A 19,751-nucleotide genomic window follows, 5' to 3' on the forward strand; every position below is an offset into this window, starting at 1 on the left:
TGAAATCAGTTTCAGATCCTCATTTCAGAAGTTATTTGTGAGAATTCAAAAGGAGAATTGACCCAAAGCTATATTTACTGCAGTCAACATGGACAGATGATGGAGCTAGAAATACCTCATTCACCTGCCAATATTCACAATGTGAAAGGAAGGTGTTTTAAAAAATGTAATCTGTTCTCGGGATGTGGGAGTTTCTGGCTAGGCTGCATTATTGCACACTCCTAATGCTCAACTGGGTGTCGTGCTTGGTTACAACCGTAGTGTGGCCTGGAATCACGAGTAGGGCAGACCCAGTAGGGTGGCAGCTTCCCTTCCTGAAGGGTACAAATGACCGGATTTTACATAGTATTAACAGAACAGCAACAGGCCATTCAGCCCAACTGCTTCATGCCAGTGTTTTTGCTCCACATGAACCTCCTCCCACCCCTCTTCATCTCACCATACCCCTCTATTCCTTCCTCCCTCATGTGTTTATCCAGCTTCCCCTTAAATGTATCGATACTATTCACCTCAACCATTCCCTGTGGTCGTGAGTTTCACATTCTCACCACTCTCTGGGTAAAGACGTTTCTCCTGTATTCCTAATTGGATTTATTAGTGACTACCTTATATTCAAGGCCACTTGTTCTTGTCTCCCCCACAAGTGGAAACACATCTCTATGTCTAACCTATAGAACCTCTTCATAATTTCAAAGACCTCTAGCAGATCACCCTCAGTTTTCTCTTTTTCTAAAGAAAGGAACCCCAGCCTGTTCAATTTTTCTTGATAGTTATAATCGCTCAGTTCTTGTATCATCCTTGGAAATCGTTGTTTGCATCTTCTCCAGTGCCTCAATATCTTTTCAAAAATATGGAGACCAGAATTTAATTGCAACAACTTGCCATGTTTGGGACTTGAACTCACGATCTCCGAGTTGTTAGTTCAGTACCGCAACCATTCCACTCCTGTACCTCACCAGTATGCATGGCTGTAGCACTGTATCATATAAACCAGTTTCACAGATTGTGTCACATTTTTGTGGATGGCTATAATACATATTTGTGGTGAAGAGACATTTTTGTTCCATGACAAATCAGGAGATTGTTGTCTTTTGTTTCCACCATTAGGAATTGTGAACATTTCTGAGTTAAAATGGACAGCTTCTTCCCTGGCCTGAAATGCAGGCCAGGGTGCAGGATTTCTATAGGGCCAAGCAAGGTTGGTTGCTATAGAAACCAATCAGAGAGTGGATATTTAGGTCCCAATGGGGGCCAACACAGAGGTACACGGACACAGAATTCCGCACCTCCGGCCTGTATCCCAGCACCATCCCAGCCCCTCAGGACATTTTCCCAGAGGCGGGATGCAGTTGCGGGGGGGGGTGTTGTGGGAGGTGACGGGGCTACCTGCCCACCAGTGGCAGGTAGCCAATTACAGTCCGCCAGGCCGGGAAGAGTGTGGCGTCATAGTAATGTCACTCCAGCTGCGAGAGCACATCTGTTGTCCTTAATTGGATGTCAAGCCTGCCCTCTGGCCACTAATTGGCCAATTTGGGGAAATTCACTGCCCAGTGACTGCTTCTCACACAATTCAGGCTTTTGACCGTCATTTGACCTTGACGCTGGGGTCTCGAAGCCCACGGGAAAAACCCTGCCCAAGGGCTTTCTTCCAGGTGCTAACTAAATTAATCATGATTACTGTAATGGAAGACCAAACTCAACTGGCTGCAGACCAGCAATGACAACAAAATAAAAAGTAACAATTTTCCAGTAACTAGAGGACACAGATTGAAGGTGATTGGAAAAAGAATCAGAGGGGAGATGAGGAATAAAACATTTATGCGCCTCCTGAAAGAACAGTGGAAGCAGATTCAAACACAATTTTCAAAAGGGAATTGGATAAAATCATTGAAAAGCAATTGCAGGGGTATGGTGAAATTACGGGAGAGTGGGACTAATTGGTAGCTCTTTCAAAGAAAGATGGGGGAGATGGTGGTCTAGTGGTAATGTCACTGAGCTAACATTCCAGAGGTCCAGGCTAATGCCCTGGGGTCACAGCCGCTAGTGTAATTTAAATTCAATTAATTAACAAAAATCTGCAATTTAAAGCTCATCATTCCGTGAAACTATCATCCATTGTCATAGAAGCCCATCTGGTTCACTAATGTCCTTCAGGGAAGGAAATCTGCCGTCCGTACCTGGTCTGGCCTACATGTGACTCCAGACCCACAGCAATGTGGTTGACTCTTAACTGCCCTCTGAAATAGCCGAACAAGCCACTTGATTGTTAAGGGCAATTTGGGATGGGCAACATCTACATCCCATGAAAGGAAAAAAAAAGAGCCAGCATGGGCATGATGGGCTGAATGGCCTCTTTCTGTGCTGCTTCTTTCTGTGATTTTAACTTCCAGACCGGCACCGATAGGAAACACAGAATCCTTTATTTTTTTTTTTACAGCACAGAAGGCAGCTATTCAGCCCAATGTGTCTTCGCCAGCCAAGAAAGAGCTATTCAACTCTTGGTCCATAGCCCCTCAAGTGCATATCCAATTGTTTTTTTTTTATTGTGATGTGGTTTCCTGCCTCTACCATCCTTTCAGGCAGTGAGTTCCAGCCCCCACCATTGAGTGAAAAAAAAAATCCTCAACTCCCCGCTAAACCTTCCACCAATCATTTTAAAAGTAAGCAGGATTCACCAGGTGTGACTTCACAATCTCAGGAATGGTCCCATTGGCTGGAGATCTGAGCTATCGTGAGTCTACTGGTCAATGGAATCATCCATATGTCATATAATGAAGGTCCTGCAAAAAATGTCTTGCAAATGTCCTGTCACTAGTTAAATATTGCCAGAACAACGGTCTAAAATTTAATTTTTAACCCCTTGTGGAACAATGGTACTTTTATTGGGTTTTAAAAAAAATAATGCATTCTCAGGAGTTTGCTCTGCTTTTATTACTCAAGTTCATAAATAAATCTATCAGTTAGACCGGTACAATCATGCGGTGGCTTTGTTTGTATTTGTTCTTGGGATGTGGGATCACTGGCAAGGCTGGCATTTATCACTCACTCCAAGTAGCCCTGAGAAGGTTACAGTAGGACTATAGCCCTTTGTGATCTCCTGTGGTCAATCCCATAATTAAGGGACTGTTATGTGAGAGTAATTGTGTCCAATTCTGGACACCATACTTTAGGAAGGATGTCAAGGCTGTGGAGAGATTGGAGAGGAGATTTACTGGAATGGTAGCAGGGATGAGGAACTTCAGTTATTGTGGAGAGACTGGAGAAGCTGGGATTGTTCTCCTTAGAGCAGAGAAGGTTGATGGGAGATTTAATAAAGGTGATCAAATTTATGAGGGGTTTTGATAGGGTAGATAGGGAGAATCTGTTTCCAGTGGCAGGACGGTCAGTAACCAGAGGTCACAGATTTAAGATAATTGGCAAAAAAACCCATAAGGCAGAACCTTTTTACACAGCGAGTTGTGATCTGGAATGTGCTACCTGAAAGGGTCAAGGAAGCAGAATCAATTGTAACTTTCAAAAGGGAATTGAATAAAATACTTTAAAGTTTACAGGGCTCTGGAGAAAGAGCAGGGGATAGTGAGAATAATTGGATAGCTCTTTCAAGGAGCCAGCACAGACGCGATGGGCTTAAGGTGCTGCATGTTTCTATGGTTGTTCATCCTGCACATAGTCTCTGTTACACAATCAGTACAAGGATCAGCTTTCAGCCCAGAGAATACTCGACCTACTTATAGAAAGTAGGATCTTAACATGAGACAGAAAGTGTTGGAAGAACAGCCCCCAAATCAAAAGCAAGAACTCAACGGACCCATCGCAGTAAAGTTGTCATACCCGAGCTGCTCGTAGGCGTCTCATGCAGCTCACCACACCAAGGTCACCTGAATCAGGAGGGAAGGGACACAGATTAATAACAACAGAGGACTCAGGGTCGCTGTTGTTAGAAGGCGCGAGTGAGCATGAACCAGTTCTGATATAGTCACAAGAGTGACACGAGTTGAGGGGGAGCCGAGATTCAGTCGTGACTCAATAATAAATACACTAATGCACTAAGCAGCAATAGCAGCTGATCATGGAGAGGGCTTGTACTAAGCGTTTTATATTATCAGCCGGTCTTCCTGCTGTGAAAGCTGGAGTTTGGAGTACACTTGAAGTTTAGCTGCTGACCTGGCATGTCCCTTTACGACATTGTTCAGCAATTCTCTCTGGCCATGTGGCCTAATTAGATCAATTATAGGCTAAATTGTTATTACTATTGGAGTTGTTTTTTGAAATCCCAGATTATCGCCTCTTTTGGGGGGGATGGGCTATCACTGAGCTTGACATCATAAATGTATCAATTCTTTTGACTGCCTGTGGCTGATCTTTCAAAATGAAACTTGATCTGATCCCATTCCAAATATTTGAGCACAAAACTCAAGCTGACAATCAATCCCAGTGCAGCACTGAGGGAGTGAAGCACTGTCGGAGGTGCTGTCTTTTGGATGAGGCATTAAACTGAGGCCCCATCTGTCCTCTCAGGTGGACCTAAAAGACACCACGAGCAAAAGGGATGGGGAGTTCTCCCTAGTGTCCTGGGGCCAATATTTATCTGTCAATCAGCATCACATAGCAGATTATCTGCTCACTTGTCACACTGCTGCTTGTGGGATCTTGCTATGTGCAAATTGGTTGCTGTGTTTCTTACATGACAACAGTGACTACACTCCAAAAGTACTTCATTGGTTGTAAAGTGCTTTGGGATGCCCTGAGGTTGTGAAAGGCACTTTAGAAATACAATTTCTTCCTTTCTACTTGCAATTCTGTTTTTAAGCACTAAGCTAGCAACAGTTTCAAAAATAGAGTCCACTTATTTAGGACTCAGCTAAAACAGAAAGGCTGAGCTCCTGCGAAGGACGAACACTTGGATACCAGGGCGGTAGCTAGTGACTGAGGAACTGTGCTCTAGCCAATGGGTTGGGGGTGGAAAGAATTAAATGAGACACTAGTCCATCCTCTCTCAGTTCCTGAATTTATTAGATAGTGAGTTGTGAAACTTCCCCCTCACCCCACAAAAAGCAAAGGGTCAATTTCAATTGAAACTGTCAAGACTGAGATAGATAGATTTTGTCTGGATAAGGGTATCAAGGGACATGGACCAAAGGAGAGTAAGTAGGGGTGACAGATCTTCTTGTGAATATGGGAGTGTGCCAGGCAGGGTAGAAAGCAAGGAAGTTGGGGGGGGGGGGGGGGGGGTGCCAGAACGCACTTCAAAGTGACTTTAGGAGCTTGCTTCATCACAATTCCCAATGGACAATTTTAACCCATTTAACAAGCCAGAGAACTAAGTTTAATGTTTGTCAACTAAGCAGTTAATAAGTCACGACTGAACCATGGGCAAAAATCACACAATTCAGTGACTTAGCCTCATTATACAATGCCCGTTACAGAAATTCTTCAAAAGGCAACATGGCTGTTAACGGTTTATAATCGAGAGCTCACACACGACTTTGAGTGGGAAAGGGGGAGAACTCACAGGAGAACCAATTCATCAGGTAAGAAAGAGAAAGAGACAGAGAGTACTTTACAAAGCATCTATTTTAATTTATTATATGCTTACAGCCTTGGGTTTCATAAATAACTTCACATATTCCATCGTGTGCAAAATACAGGACTGATTGTGAGACTTAAAAAAAAATACACTTTTTTAAAAAAAAATGTATTCACAAACATTTTCCTTAATTGTATTCTGTTATGAAATAGGAACCCTTCTGTTAAACCTTTTTCAGATGAATTGGGATTAAAATATCCTTTGATTCTCATCCTTTAAAGGTATGTGGAGTCTGTAACAGAAGATACAGGAAAATATATAGTGCAATGGCTTGAAAGTGGGAACAGGTTTAATTATAAATCAAGATGTGCATTTTTAGGACATGCAATAATGGGTTGATTTATTTTAATAAAAAGGGAGGTGACAGGACGATGCAAGCTCTTTTAGTTTGTTAGTACACACAGTGTTTCAGCTGTTAAAGCTTTTCTTATTATTAAATCCACTAAAACAAAACGGGATTTCTTTTCAGGTACAGATGTGGTTTGATCCAATACTGTCACTCAGGAAGGAATTTATAGCAGGGCTGTCTCCAGTTAAGTCGGGAGGAGTCCCAGAATGTGGAAAATGAGCTGTCTGGGGGAGACTGTTAGCACGAGAGCACCCGACACGGGCGTCTAAAATTCCTCGCTCCGTTAATCAGCCGAGGGAATCAATCAAATTTACTTGTAATGAGCAAACGAGACGTTTCACCCAAAACTTGTACGGTTATGCAACATATGGCGGAATTTCATGCCCTTGCTCTGTGTTATTTATTAAATGTAAAGGATTTCCCAAAAGCACCAGGAGACATCTAGGGGATTTTTAAAAAAACATTTTAAACACATTTTCTTCAAATTCATAATTTAAATCTTGGAATTTTTAAAATAATTTTTCTTCAAATTCAGAATGTAAATCTTGGAAAAATATATGATTTTTTTTTTTACAATTTTTCTTCATTTAGAATGTAAAACTTGGTGTTTTATTTAAATCCTACAATTCTCTTTTAATAAAGTGAGTTAAGGTTTCAATTTTAGTGAATTTAATAGAATACTGCGGATAAGCACGGTTACTGGCAAAAGATATCCAAGTTAAGTCCTGCATCAGATTGGTGTTTTTGCATACTTCATAAATCACCTGAAAGGGGATACGGTTGGCTTCCTTTGATTTTATTTTTAAATTTACAGTAACTGAAGTATATTGAAAAGACTTTTGCAACTTTATTAACAGGGTGGTAACGGGGAATTGTAATTGGCTCTTACATCACCAGCTAGCTATAATTTGGCCGTTTATTCCCAATGTCTTTACTTTTCAAACTTCAAAAGAGGCGGAAGCTATTCATTTTTTTGGTTAAGGCCGTAATTACTGAATGGCGAGAGGTTAGAGAGCAAAGAAAAGGACCGTCAGAATCATGCATTGTCCAATAGCGCAAGGCGCAATAAGGCGTGCTAGTTGACAAGTTGTCCACAAACATGGCCAAATGAGAATGAGAAGTAGGTTGCAGCATGGAGGGAGATGCAACAGATTGCAAGCAATGGGAAGAGGCAGAGAGACAGAGAGAGCAATTACAAAACTAAATACAATCTCAATTAGGTAAACAGGAAGACACAGCTAATATAACACAATTCTGTCTTACCATCATTTTTTGTTTAAAAAAAAAACACATCAACTGCAGATCCAGTCAGTGCAAGGCTTAACCTCTGATTGTAATCCCTTGCCAAAAATTCCAGATACAAGTTGATCCTATTCTGATTCCCACCAAGGAATCCCAACTTTTCATTGCCTACCCTAATAGCAACAAGAGGGATTCCGTGCGGCTCAACCTCACACTTCCAATTGATCAAGTTCACGGTTTCATTTTGTTTTTGCTGTCTCTTGGCTGCGAAGCTTTTTCACATAACGCTCCGCCACAAATCAAATACTGATCAAGCGTCCGACTCTGCAAAAATCAACTTGTAAAAACAATTTAAAACAATTGCTCAGACCTCCAGGGTTCCATCAATTAAAAGGCACCTATGGCATTAGGCACAAGGGGAAATAGCGTAACAGTCGCTTCATATAAAACTACAAGTCAATATTAAAATCATTCACAATAGTCTCATGTTGTTCACCAACATAACGGAAGCTCTTCACTGCATTTACACTTGACAAAAGTGGATTTACCTTGCACTGAAGCTGCAGCTGTGACTTAAAATAAGCTAAAATCCAGAGTCATGTATGGCCTGCGACACTCAGGGTGGGGGGGGGGGGGGGGGGGAGAAGAGTCTGTCTGGACTAGCAGTCTCAATACAACTCACTTTGGATTCCAGCCAGGCCCCAACTCTGGATTAACTTTACACCAGTTTAGCATCAGTGCAGGCGAAAATTGCTCACACATCTTTGCAATGTAAATGCACAATGATAAATCTTGGACAGCTGCAACTAATACCAGATATCACTAAAGTGTCAAGTGTCTGTATAACGCTTGACTGCTTATCCATACTAAAACCTTAGTCTAATGACAGTGGACCATGAACTAGGTTTATTGACAATAACTGCCGAAGTAAACTAGTATTGTTCGTTAGAGGCACTTCCACCTTATTGGTTAAGATAGTCATAGTAAACAATGAACATTTATATTCATTGAATTTTTTTTGAGGTTATATTTCATGTCATGGACTAAAAATTCCTTCCTGCCTTCTCTAAAAAAAAAAAGAGCCTTATATAAAAATGTAAACAATTTAATGCAGATCATCAAATTGAATCTTGTATGAACTACAGGAGTTTTGGTAACAAAATTGTCACAAACATTACTGCTGCAGCTGGAAATAGATATTGCAAAAACCCTCATATACCCGATAGGCTGTTTAATTGCCGAATGCTGTAAATACAGTGATTTGTTGGTTCTAATTTTAAATAAATAACTTGCAGTACGATTGTGTTTTGTCATCTTACATTAAAGTCCCGCCTGCACAATCTGACGCTAATATCAGGAAGGGTTAGGTTAAGTAAACGGCACTTCAATTCATTTTAAACCCCAGGGTGTTGTGCACCCATTCGATCAGGTAATCTGCTGATGAACCTGCTTCTTGGCACATGTGTAGGAGAACCTCGTATTGCACATACAGCAGAGGCACGGTCAAACTTAGCAACTCATACAGGTAGCTGTAGTTGTACGCATTGCCCCTCAAGTGGCAGCTAGTGGCATGCAGAACACCATGCATCCAGTTAGATAGACGCTTGGGGACGTCAAGCAGCACCCTCGTGGCCCGCAGAGGCCAGTTTAGGATTCTCCAAGGCAACGAAGTCACGGTACCTGGGGGGTTGTCAGGCGAAGCACTAACGCTGCAAGTGTTTTCGGTGCTTGTCAAAGCCTTGTCGTTCAACTTACTCAAAGGCACTGCCTCCCCCTGAAAAATAAAAACAATCAACAAATGAAATCTGTATTCAATGGATCGAGAATTTATAATATTGCTGCACACCTGTGTATCAATAATTGTAGTAGGGGGCCCTGCCAGTGTGACAACAGAAACACAGGAACAGCAAGAGGCCATTTAACCCCTCCCTTAATACCTTTGGTTAACAAAAAAACTATCAAACTCAATTCTATTAACAATTGATCCAGCATTAATTGCTATTTGCAGAAGAGAGTTCAAAACTTCTACCTCCCTTTATATGTAGAGGTGTTTCCTAATTTCACTGATGAAAGGTCCACAAAATCCAATCCAGTCAATTATCTCCCCATCAGTCCACTCTCGATCATCAGCAAAGTGATGGAAGGTGTCGTCGACAGTTCTATCAAGCTGCATTTACTCAGCAATAACCTGTTCACTGATACTCGGTTTGGTTTCTGCCAGGGCCACTCAACTGCTGACCTCATTACAGCCTTGGTCCAAACATGGATAAAAGCGCTGAATTCCAGAGGTGAGGTGAGAGTGACATCAAGGCAACATTTAGCTGAGTATGGCATCAAGGAGCCCAAGCAAAACTGGAGTTAATAGGAATTAGGGAAAACTCTCCGCTGGCTGGAGTCATACCTAGTGCAAAGGAAGATGGTTGTGGTTGTTGGAGGTCAATCATCTCAGCGCCAGGACATCACTGCAGGAGTTCCTCAGGGTAGTGTCCTAGGCCCAACCATCTTCAGCTGCTTCATTAATGACCTTCCTTCAATCATTAGGTCAGAAGCGGGGATGTTCGCTGATGATTGCGCAATGTATATATGACTATGTTCAGTACCATTTGGGACTCCTCAGATAATGAAGCAGCCTGTGTCCAGATGCAGCAAGACCATTCTGGCTTTGTCTGATAAGTAGCAAATAACATTCATGCCACACAAGTGCCAGGCAATGACCATCCCCAACAACAGAGAATCTAACTATCTCCCCTTCACATACAATGGCATCACCATCGCTGAATCGCCCACTATCAACATCCTGGGGGTCACCATTGACCAGAAATAGAACTAGAGTAGTCATATGAATACTGTGGCGACAACAGCAGGTCAGAGGCTGGGAATTCTGCGGTGAGTAACTCACCTCCTAACTCCCCAATGCCTGTCCACCATCTACAAGACACAAGTCAGGAGTGTGATGGAATACTCTCCACTTGCCTGGATGAGTACAGCTCCAACAACACTCAAGTAGCTCAACACCATCCAGGACAAAGCTGCACTTGATCAGCACCCCATCCACCACCTTAAACATTCACGCTCTCCACCACTACTATCTTGTAAATAGTGCACAGTGGCAGTAGTGTGCACTATCTGCAAGATGCACTGCAGCAACTTACCAAGCCTCCTGCGACAGCACCTTCCAAACCTGCCACCTAGAAGGACAAGGGCAGCAAATGCATGGGAACACCACCACCTGCAAGTTCCCCTCCAAGCCACACACCATCCTGATTTGGAACTATATTGCCGTTCCTTCACTGTCGCTGGGTAAAAATCCTGGAACTCCCTTTCTAACAGCGCTGTGGGTGTACCTACTCCACATGGACTGCAGTGGTTCAAGAAGGCAAATCACCACCACCTTCTCAAGGGCAGTTAGAGATGGACAAGAAATGCTGGCCTAGCCAGCGACGCCCACATCCCATGAAAAAGTAACTAAAAAAAACGTGGGTCTAATTTTTAGACTGTTCCCTCGTCCTAGACTCTGCAAATAGTTTCTCTCTATCTACCCTATCTGCTCCCTTTAATGTTCTGAAAACTTTGATCAAATCACCCCTCAATCTTTTAAATTCCAGTGAATACAACACTAGTTTGTGTAATCTCTCCTCATAATTTAACCCTTGGAGTCTAGGTATAATTCTGGTAAATCTACACTGCACGCCCTCCAAGGCCAATATATCCTTCCTAAGATGTGGTGCCCAGAACTGCTCACAGTAATTCCAGGTGTGGTCTAACCAGGGCTTTGTATAACTGAAGCATGACTTCTACCCCCTTGTATTCTAGTCCTCGAGATATAAAGGCCAGAATTCCATTCGTCTTTTTGATTATTTTTTGTATGTGCTGATGACATTTTAATGATCTGTGTACCTGGACCCTCAGTCTCTTTAACCTCCACTGTTTTTAGCTTTTCATCATTGAGAAAGTGCCCTGTTCTATCCTTTTTAGGTCCATTTGGATGATCTCAAACTTGCCTACATCCATTTGTCACAATTTTGCCCATCGACTTAATCTATTAATATCTCTTGTACACTGCCTACAATACTGCCGATCTTTGTTTCATTGCCAAACTTGGAAAAGCAGCTTTCTATCCCATCATCTAAGTTGCTAATAAATACAGTGAATAGTTGAGATGCCAACACAGATCTTTGTGGGACACCACAAGTTACGTCCTGCTGATTAGTGTACCTGCCCATAATCCAAGAACAAAGAACAAAGAACAGTACAGCACAGGAACAGGCCATTCGGCCCTCCAAGCCTGCGCCGATCTTGATGCCTGCTTAAACTAAAACCTTCTGCACTTCTGGGGACCGTATCCCTCTATTCCCTTCCTATTCATGTATTTGTCAAGATGCCTATTAAACATCGCTATCGTACCTGCTTCCACCACCTCCCCCGGCAGCAAGTTCCAGGCACTCACCACCCTCTGTGTAAAGAACTTGCCTCGCACATCCCCTCTAAATTTTGCCCCTCGCACCTTAAACCTAAGTCCCCTAGTAACTGACTCTTCCACCCTGGGAAAAAGCTTCTGACTATCCACTCTGTCCATGCCGCTCATAACTTTGTAAACCTCTATCATGTCGCCCCTCCACCTCCGTCGTTCCAGTAAAAACAATCCGAGTTTATCCAACCTCTCCTCATAGCTAATGCCCTCCAGACCAGGCAACATCCTGGTAAACCTCTTCTGTACCCTCTCCAAAGCCTCCACATCCTTCTGGTAGTGTGGCGACCAGAATTGCACGCAATATTCTAAGTGTGGCCTAACTAAAGTTCTGTATAGCTGCAGCATGACTTGCCAATTTTTATACTCTATGCCCCGACCGATGAAGACAAGCATGCCGTATGCCTTCTTGACTAACCTTATCCACTTGCGATGCCACTTTCAGTGACCTGTGGACCTGTACGCCCAGATCTCTCTGCCTGTCAATACTCCTAAGGGTTCTGCCATTTACTGTATACTTCCCACCTGCATTAGACCTTCCAAAATGCATTACCTCACATTTGTCCGGATTAAACTCCATCTGCCATTTCTCCGCCCAAATCTCCAACCGATCTATATCCTGCTGTATCCTCTGACAATCCTCATCACTGTCCGCAACTCCACCAACCTTTGTGTCGTCCCTATTGTGTTTCCTTCTGCTCAGCCAATTTCCCAACCTGGTCAATAATTTACTTTCAATTCCATGAGCTTTAAATTTAGCTAACAGTCTCTTATGAGGGAATTTATCAAATGCCTTCTGAAAGTCCATACAAATTACATACACAGACATTCCCCTGTCCACTACTTTAGTTGCCTCTTCAAAAAAATTAATCAGGTTCATCTGGCATGACACAGGATTCCTTGACAATATTATCACAATTATACAGGAGTCTCTGTGAGTGTGACAATACTTGGATGGGTGGGAGAGGTGGGGGTCTGACAATACTTGCAGCAGGAGTCTCTGGGATAGGGTCAACATTTGTAGGGTTTTCCCACACAGCCAAGTTTGAGATCATGTTTATTTGGCCTTTGAAATCAAACAACTCCATGTGTTTGACATTGCACTCAGCAGCATAACACCCTATGCTTATGGGATGCTTATGTTGCCAGGAGCTGGTGAGTAGGTACCTACCTTTCTGTGCGTCGATATTGTTGGGTGATTCCGCCTCTTCCTTGCCTTGTTACTCAATTTACAGTAAGTAAAGTGAGGTTTACAGTAAAACTTTCCTGAGTGAACAAAAGATCAGATTAAGTCACATTAAAACAACAAACTGAAGTGTAACACATTCCAGTGCAGAATGACTGGAGGTCCTTGTCAGTGTAGTTCAGGAATCACAGTGCTTCACCAGGAAGGCTCAAAGCTCAGATTGTCAAACCCAAATCCAATACGTTTGGTTGAAGGGTAATGCATATTTTGGTTTGGAAAGAGAAATTCTTCTTTTCTCGTGTGAATCTTGTGCCCATTCAGCCCCTCGAGCCTGTTGCACAGGAACAGGAGGCCATTCAGCCCCTCGCGCCTGTTGCACAGGAACAGGAGGAGGCCATTCGGCCCCTCGGGCCTGTTACACAGGAACAGGAGGAGGCCATTCAGCCCCTCGAGCCTGTTGCACAGGAACAGGAGGAGGCCATTCAGCCCCTCGAGCCTGTTGCATTATTCAATTTATTTACCCGCCTTTGCTCCAAATCCCTTGATCCCATTTACCAAGCAGAAACCTTTTGATCTCAGTCTTGAAAGCTCCAAGTGCCCTTGGCATCCACAGCGTTTTGGGGGGGGGGGGGGGTGGGTGGGGAAGAGTGTAGAAAATTTCTTCCAATAACCTGGACTTGGGTATACAGGACATATTTTCAAAGTTTGCAGATGACATGAAACTAGAAAATGTAGTAAACAGTGAGGAGGATAGTTACAGACTTCGGGAGGACAAACAGACTGGGGAAATGGGCAGACACATGGCAGATGCAATTTAACACTGCCAACTGTGAAGTGATACATTTTGGTAGGAAGAATGAGGAAAGACAATATTACCTAAATGGTACAATTTTAAAGCGGGTGCAAGAACAGAGAGACTTGGGGGGTGTATGTACACAAATCTTTGAAGGTTACAGGACAAGTTGAGAAGCAAATAGGATCCTTGGCTTTATGAACAAAGGCATTAAGTACAAAAGCAAGGAATCAGAGAAACTTCCAGCATAGAAGGAGGCTACTCCACCTGTTGTGGCAGTCCCAGCTCCTTGTAAGAGCTTTCCAATTTAGTTCCACACGTCAATATTTTCCCCATAATAGTGCAAATTAGTCCTCTATAAGTGCAAGGCCAATTGCCAAAAGGAAGCTATGGTAAATCTTTATAAACCACTGGTTAGGCCCCAGTTGGAGCATTGTGTCCAAGCATGGACACTTTAGGAAAGGCTTTGGAGAGGGTGCAGATATTATTTACTAGAATGGTACCAGGGACCTGATCCCTACTTTCTTAAGACATGGGAGCCCCTCACCGTATCTGCTCGACATCCCAGCGGTTGCTGATTACTGGCCTCACTGACCAAACTCACTCACACCATGTGAAGGAAATGTTCAGTCTAAGTGTTAGCACTGTGCCAGTGTAGTGTCCTAGCTTGAGATCACATTCTACCTGCGTCACTGGCAAGGCCAGCATTTATTTCCTATCACCAATTGGCCTTGAGAAGGTGGTAGTGAGCCACCTTCTTGACAACTGAGTACTTGCTTGGCCATTTCAGAGGGCCGTTAAGAGTCAACCACATTGCTGTGGGTCTGGAGCCACATGTAGGCCAGACCGGGTAAGGACAGCAGATTTCCTCCCCTAAAGGACGTTAGCAAACCCTCATTCATGCCTTCGTTACCTCCAGACTTCACCACTCCAACAGACTCCTGGCTGGTCTCCCACATTCTACTCTCCGTAAACTTGAGGTTATCCAAAACTCTGCTGCCTGTGTCCGAACTCGCACCAAGTCCCATTTCCCTATCACCCATGTGCTCGCTGATCTACATTGGCTCCCAGTTCAGCATTTTAAAATTCTCATCCTTGTTTTGAAATCCCACCATGGCCTCGTCCCTTCCTATCTCTGTAATCTCCACAACCCTTCAAGAGATCTGCGGTCCTCTAATTCTGACCTCTTGTGCATCCCTGATTTTAATCGCTCCACCATTGGTGGCCGTGCCTACAGTTGCCTTGGCCCCAAGCTCTGGAATTCCTTCCCTAGACCTCGCCGCCTTGCTTTCCTCCTTTAAGACACTCCTTAAAAAAACCTACCTCTTTGACCAAACACTTGGTCATCTGACCTAATATCTCCTTATGTAGCTCGATGTCAAATTTTGTTTTATAACGCTCCAATGAAGCATCTTGGGACATTTTATTATGATAATGGCGCTATATAAATATAAGTTGTTGCTGAACTAGATGGGTTTTAATGACAATCCAATAGTTTCATGGTCACCATTACTAAGACCAGCTTTTTATTCCAGATTTATTAATTAACTAAATGTAAACTCCCCAGCTGCCGTGGTGGGGTTTGAACTCATGGCAATGGATCATTAGTCCAGGCCTCTGGATTACAAGTCCAGTAACAGAACCAGTTTTCCAACATTCCAGTAAATGCACGAATGAATCCAATCCTCCAGATTGCTGGTACAAGGAAGAAAGGAAAGTCAGCATTTCTGTAGCATCTTTCATAACTTCAGGACATCACAAAGCATTTTACAGCCAATGAAGTACTTTTGAAGTGCAGTCACTGTAGGAAATGCAGCAGATAATTTGTGCACAGGAAGATCCCACAGACAGCATTGGGATAATGACTAGTTTTTTTTTAGTGATATGTTACATGAGTGCTTCTATTTTTCTTTGCACAATATGTTTTAAGAAATTATAGTTGGATTGTGGACATTGATTCATCCGGAATCTTGAAGAGGTTGAACTTTGTGATTGTTTTAAAAAAAAGAGGAAGGTCAATAGAAGATTCCTGGTCTTGGCTAGTTAACAGTTACTGGAAGACATCTGATTTCAAGTAAACACAACAGCAGTCATGTTCTGATCTGAAAGGATGTTTGCAAAGGAATGACAAGTCAACATTTATAGATGTCATGCGACTTACTGCTGAACAGTTTTAGTTTCATTTTGAACTGTTAAAAAAGCCAGTTGGTGTTTGGCCTAAAAGAAGAACAGAAAGGAGGAGTTGCTTTGTACCTGCCAGGAGAAGACAGCTGATATCTTTCTCTCTTTGAAGAATCCCTGCATCAATTTTTACTATTGCCTTCTGTATTTGAAGAAATCCTGCTTGTTTGCAAAGACCTTGCATCTTTGAAGGAACTTTTATTGAATGTGTGATAATTGAAAGCTTTGTTGCTGCACACCTGATGTAAGACCTACGTGAAGCCTCTGTAGCTGCATTTCTTTGAAAGCCTACCCAGACTGATCATCAACATCGCCTGGAAAGAACTGTTCTAGGAACATTCCGTTGACAGCCACCTCAGTAAAACAAAGGACTTCCTCCTTCTTCTTTTCAGTCAGTTTTTTTATTCCTTCTATTTCTTTATAACAGCTGTAAACAATAATCCTTTTTTCCAGTTAACCAGTTGTGTATGTTTGCGTGTTTGCGTGAGGGCTAGGAAAAATAGGGGCTTAATTTTTCGATTTGTATGTTTGTTTTACTTTATTATTGGTTAAGATTTGGTTTATAATAAATAGATAGTTTTGTTGTTTATTAAAGAAACCCGATTGGTGTGCTTTACTCTAGGGGAAAAATAGAGTATCTGATTGACGGTTTTGGTATGTGGGAAAATTTAAATATATGTTGTGAGCCATGGAGAAGTGGGACTGAATTAACAGTGCACTCCTCCCGCCTCGGTTGTAACAGATATTAGTTGACGGATTAATAATGGTTAGGACATCAGGGGTATCCCTTGCTTTATTTCAAAATAGTGGCTGTGGAATCTTTCACGTCCACCTGTGGGGGTGGACGAGGCCTCAGTTTAATGTCTCATCCAAAAGCCGGTACCTCTGACAGTGCAGCACTCCCTCAGTTCTGCACTGCAGTGTCATGCTGGAGCAGGTGCTCAAGTCTCTGCAGTAGGACTTGAACCCACAGAGCCACATTTATCTCAATATATTCCATAGCAACATCGGAAAAGGATGGACAGGAAAAGACCAACTAGTCCCTCCTGTCCCACACAATTCGGATGCATATCACGCCCAGAAGCCAGAAACTGATCCAGCTCTCTCTTTTGAAGAGGGAACAAAGAGGATTGTTCCCATATATCAGAGTAGATAAGGAATTTAGGAACAGGAGGAGGCCAATCAGCCCCTCAAGTCTGTTCCACCATTAAACTGCTGATCTGCATCTTAACTCCATTCCCCCACCTTGGTTCCCTGACTCTTAATACCCTTAACCAACAAAAATCAATCCATCTCAGTTTTGACATTTTCAATTGACCCCCCCGCTGGCCTCAACAGCTTTCTGGGGGAGAGCGTTCCAGATTTCCACTCCCCTTTGTGTGAAGAAGTGCTTCCTGACATCACCCCTGAACGGCCCAACTCTAATTTTAAGCTTATTCCTCATTGTTCTGGACTCTCCCACCAGAGGAAATAGTTTCTCTATCTACACGATCAACTACTTTAATCATCTTAAACACGTCAATTGGATCACCTCTTATTCTTTCACACTTGTGACAATACAAGCCTAGTCTACGCAGCCTGCCCTCACAACTTAACTCTTTTAAACCTACGAGTGCCCGGGGTAGGGGGTGGTGGAGGTGTGGGTTGTAATTACCTTCCTCCACACTGAAAGCGTAGGCTCCGAGCCGCAGTGTGGTAGAGCAGAACTCACACTTGAAGCATTCCCGATGGAAGAATTTACCGTCCGCACTCAGTCGCTCCATGACATAAACTCGCTTTTTACAGAAGTAGCAGATATCACTGCCCCCGAGATTCTGAGGGAACTCCTTCCGCAGTGACCCCTAGGAGATTAAAAAAAAGCCCAAGTATATTACAAACAATGCTTCTGTGATGGGCTGTTTGTTGCTTTTTATTTATTCATGTTTATCCCCCAAAATCCTAACCAATCTCTGACTCTCTCATCCCCTCACCCCAAAGATATCAGCTCCATTGCATGGCCAGACTTCCATGACAATCCAAGGACACCCTTTCTTGATGTTTAGGGATACCCACTGATACTTTGTCAAATAACCATATGTTTCCCATGAGGGCCAATAGTAAATGCCACAGCAAGATTCCAGAATCAGCAGTAAGATGGATAACCAGTTAATCAGTCTTGTGATTGATGATTTAGGTTGAGGGAGGCATGTTGGCTAAGGCACCAGGAGAATTCCCTGCTCTTCTTCTGAATAGCACCATGAGATCTTTTCTGATTCACCTGGACAGTTATTTAGTTTTGGTCCTGGTCCGTTCTAGCTCTGCACAAAGACCCCAGAATCCTCTGTCACTTTCGATCCTGACGCCTTTATTATCAACAGGATGTTGGACGGATAGACAGGGTCTTTGTTTACTGACTCAACTGAAGACAGCACCTTTGACACTGCAGCACTTGCTCAGTACCGCACTAGGAGTGTCGGTCCCTGAAGTGGGACTTGAACCCACAACCTTCTGACTCAGAGATGAGAGTGCTACCCACTGAGCCACAGCTAAATAATATTGGGTAGAAACTATTGTAGATGTTGTTACTGTACGCAAACATAATCCACTCATTATAAGTTCCCCTCTCCTCTATTTTAATGGAATCATTGTTTAAAGAATCTAATGTCTGTTGAGATGAATTTAGTAAACTTTGGTCCAGTAATATCACTGCAAGTAATTTCCATCATTAGATTAATATCAGAGTAATTTGTATTGTTAGATATAATCATACAAAGCATTAAGTCTTACTTTAGAAGCTTCTTTCACAGTGAAATTAGCAATCTTCAGTATCAACATTGCACAATCCCGTCCTGAACTGTCGAAAAGATAAGTTATTGTTTGAAATCTGACTACAATTTCAAACTGTACGAGTGCCAAATGGATAGTTAGCCATGTCTAACCACACCAAGCTTAAAGCTTACCAGATCAGGCGAGGTTACCACTGCTTTGGGCCTGTGATCAGTCTGGTAAAGTGTGACCAGAATTTCCGCCATTGCACCGATTACAGTTGATACTTTCCCCACTGTCATCTAACCATCACAGCAACAGAGAGAGGGAAAGAGAGAGAGAGAGAAAGAGAGATCAGGGAAAGGGAAACAAGAGTGTGTAGCTTATCTGACGGCCAAGTGAAGAAAGAGAGAGTGACTGCCAATTACGACCATGCTTTATATCAGGTTGTGATCTGAATGCCTTTCAGAAAACACAGCAAGACACGGAGACAGCAGTATGAGACAATTACAACTTAGCAAAAGGCAAAGTCTGCAGATAGACATGTGAGGGAAACAAGTGGTAGCTCTTTCCTTTTTTTGGTTCTCTCCTTCCTGGGGCACAGTGTCTCAACTGGTGACAACGGCCCCACAGTTACTGATGCAATGGGTGATCTGCATTCTTCAAAACATACAGAGATTACATCTTATAAAAGGTAAATATCTTTTACAGATAACACTTGGTCAATGTGACCTCCTGAACTGGTTTCAATCGCCTCGAATGGAGAGAAACATTCCAGTTTGTTTTTCCTTGTTGGCCTTGGGATTTTCTCTGCATATTTTGCCTCCCCCAGGAGATTACAGAGGAACTTTCGAGTCATGATGCTCCAGCCACCATGAGGTGTGCACCAGTTTCATGCACCATCTGGTCCTTTCCTGTGTAGGTCCTTAACTCTCTAAGACTGTAATGATAATTAAGAGCTTTTGAACTAGGGAGCAATCTAGTGACCCTTTGTCTGAACCTTTTCATACTTTTTTTGTGCATGTGGGTGTCATTGGCAAGGCCAGCATCCCTAATTGCCCTTGACAACTGAATGGTTTGCTAGGCCATTTCATTGCTGTGGGTCTGGAGTCACACGTAGGCCATACCAGGAAAGGACGGCAGATTTCCGTCCCTAAAGGACATTAGTGGAGCAGATGGGTTTTTACAACAATCGATGAC

The 19,751-nt window shown here is 42.9% G+C and overlaps 1 protein-coding gene across 8 annotated transcripts in view; it reads right to left on the minus strand.

Moving 5' to 3' along the window:
* LOC137377198 (F-actin-monooxygenase mical2-like) overlaps positions 1 to 19,751 on the minus strand; it is a 324,020-nt gene that overhangs the window by 92,704 nt on the left and 211,565 nt on the right. For 7 of the 8 annotated variants that reach the window (XM_068046680.1, XM_068046684.1, XM_068046686.1 and 4 more), the window contains exons 17-19: positions 17,461 to 17,647; positions 12,818 to 12,912; positions 8,859 to 8,952 (exon numbers count right to left, since the gene is read on the minus strand). In XM_068046680.1, coding sequence (XP_067902781.1) covers positions 8,859 to 8,952; positions 12,818 to 12,912; positions 17,461 to 17,647 — 376 coding nt within the window. Of the gene's footprint in view, positions 1 to 8,858; positions 8,953 to 12,817; positions 12,913 to 17,460; positions 17,648 to 18,745; positions 18,854 to 19,751 lie in introns of all 8 variants that reach the window. The other variant, XM_068046689.1, reaches the window with a different exon arrangement.

Source organism: Heterodontus francisci, chromosome 14, assembly GCF_036365525.1.
Source record: "Heterodontus francisci isolate sHetFra1 chromosome 14, sHetFra1.hap1, whole genome shotgun sequence".
NCBI lineage: Eukaryota > Metazoa > Chordata > Chondrichthyes > Heterodontiformes > Heterodontidae > Heterodontus > Heterodontus francisci.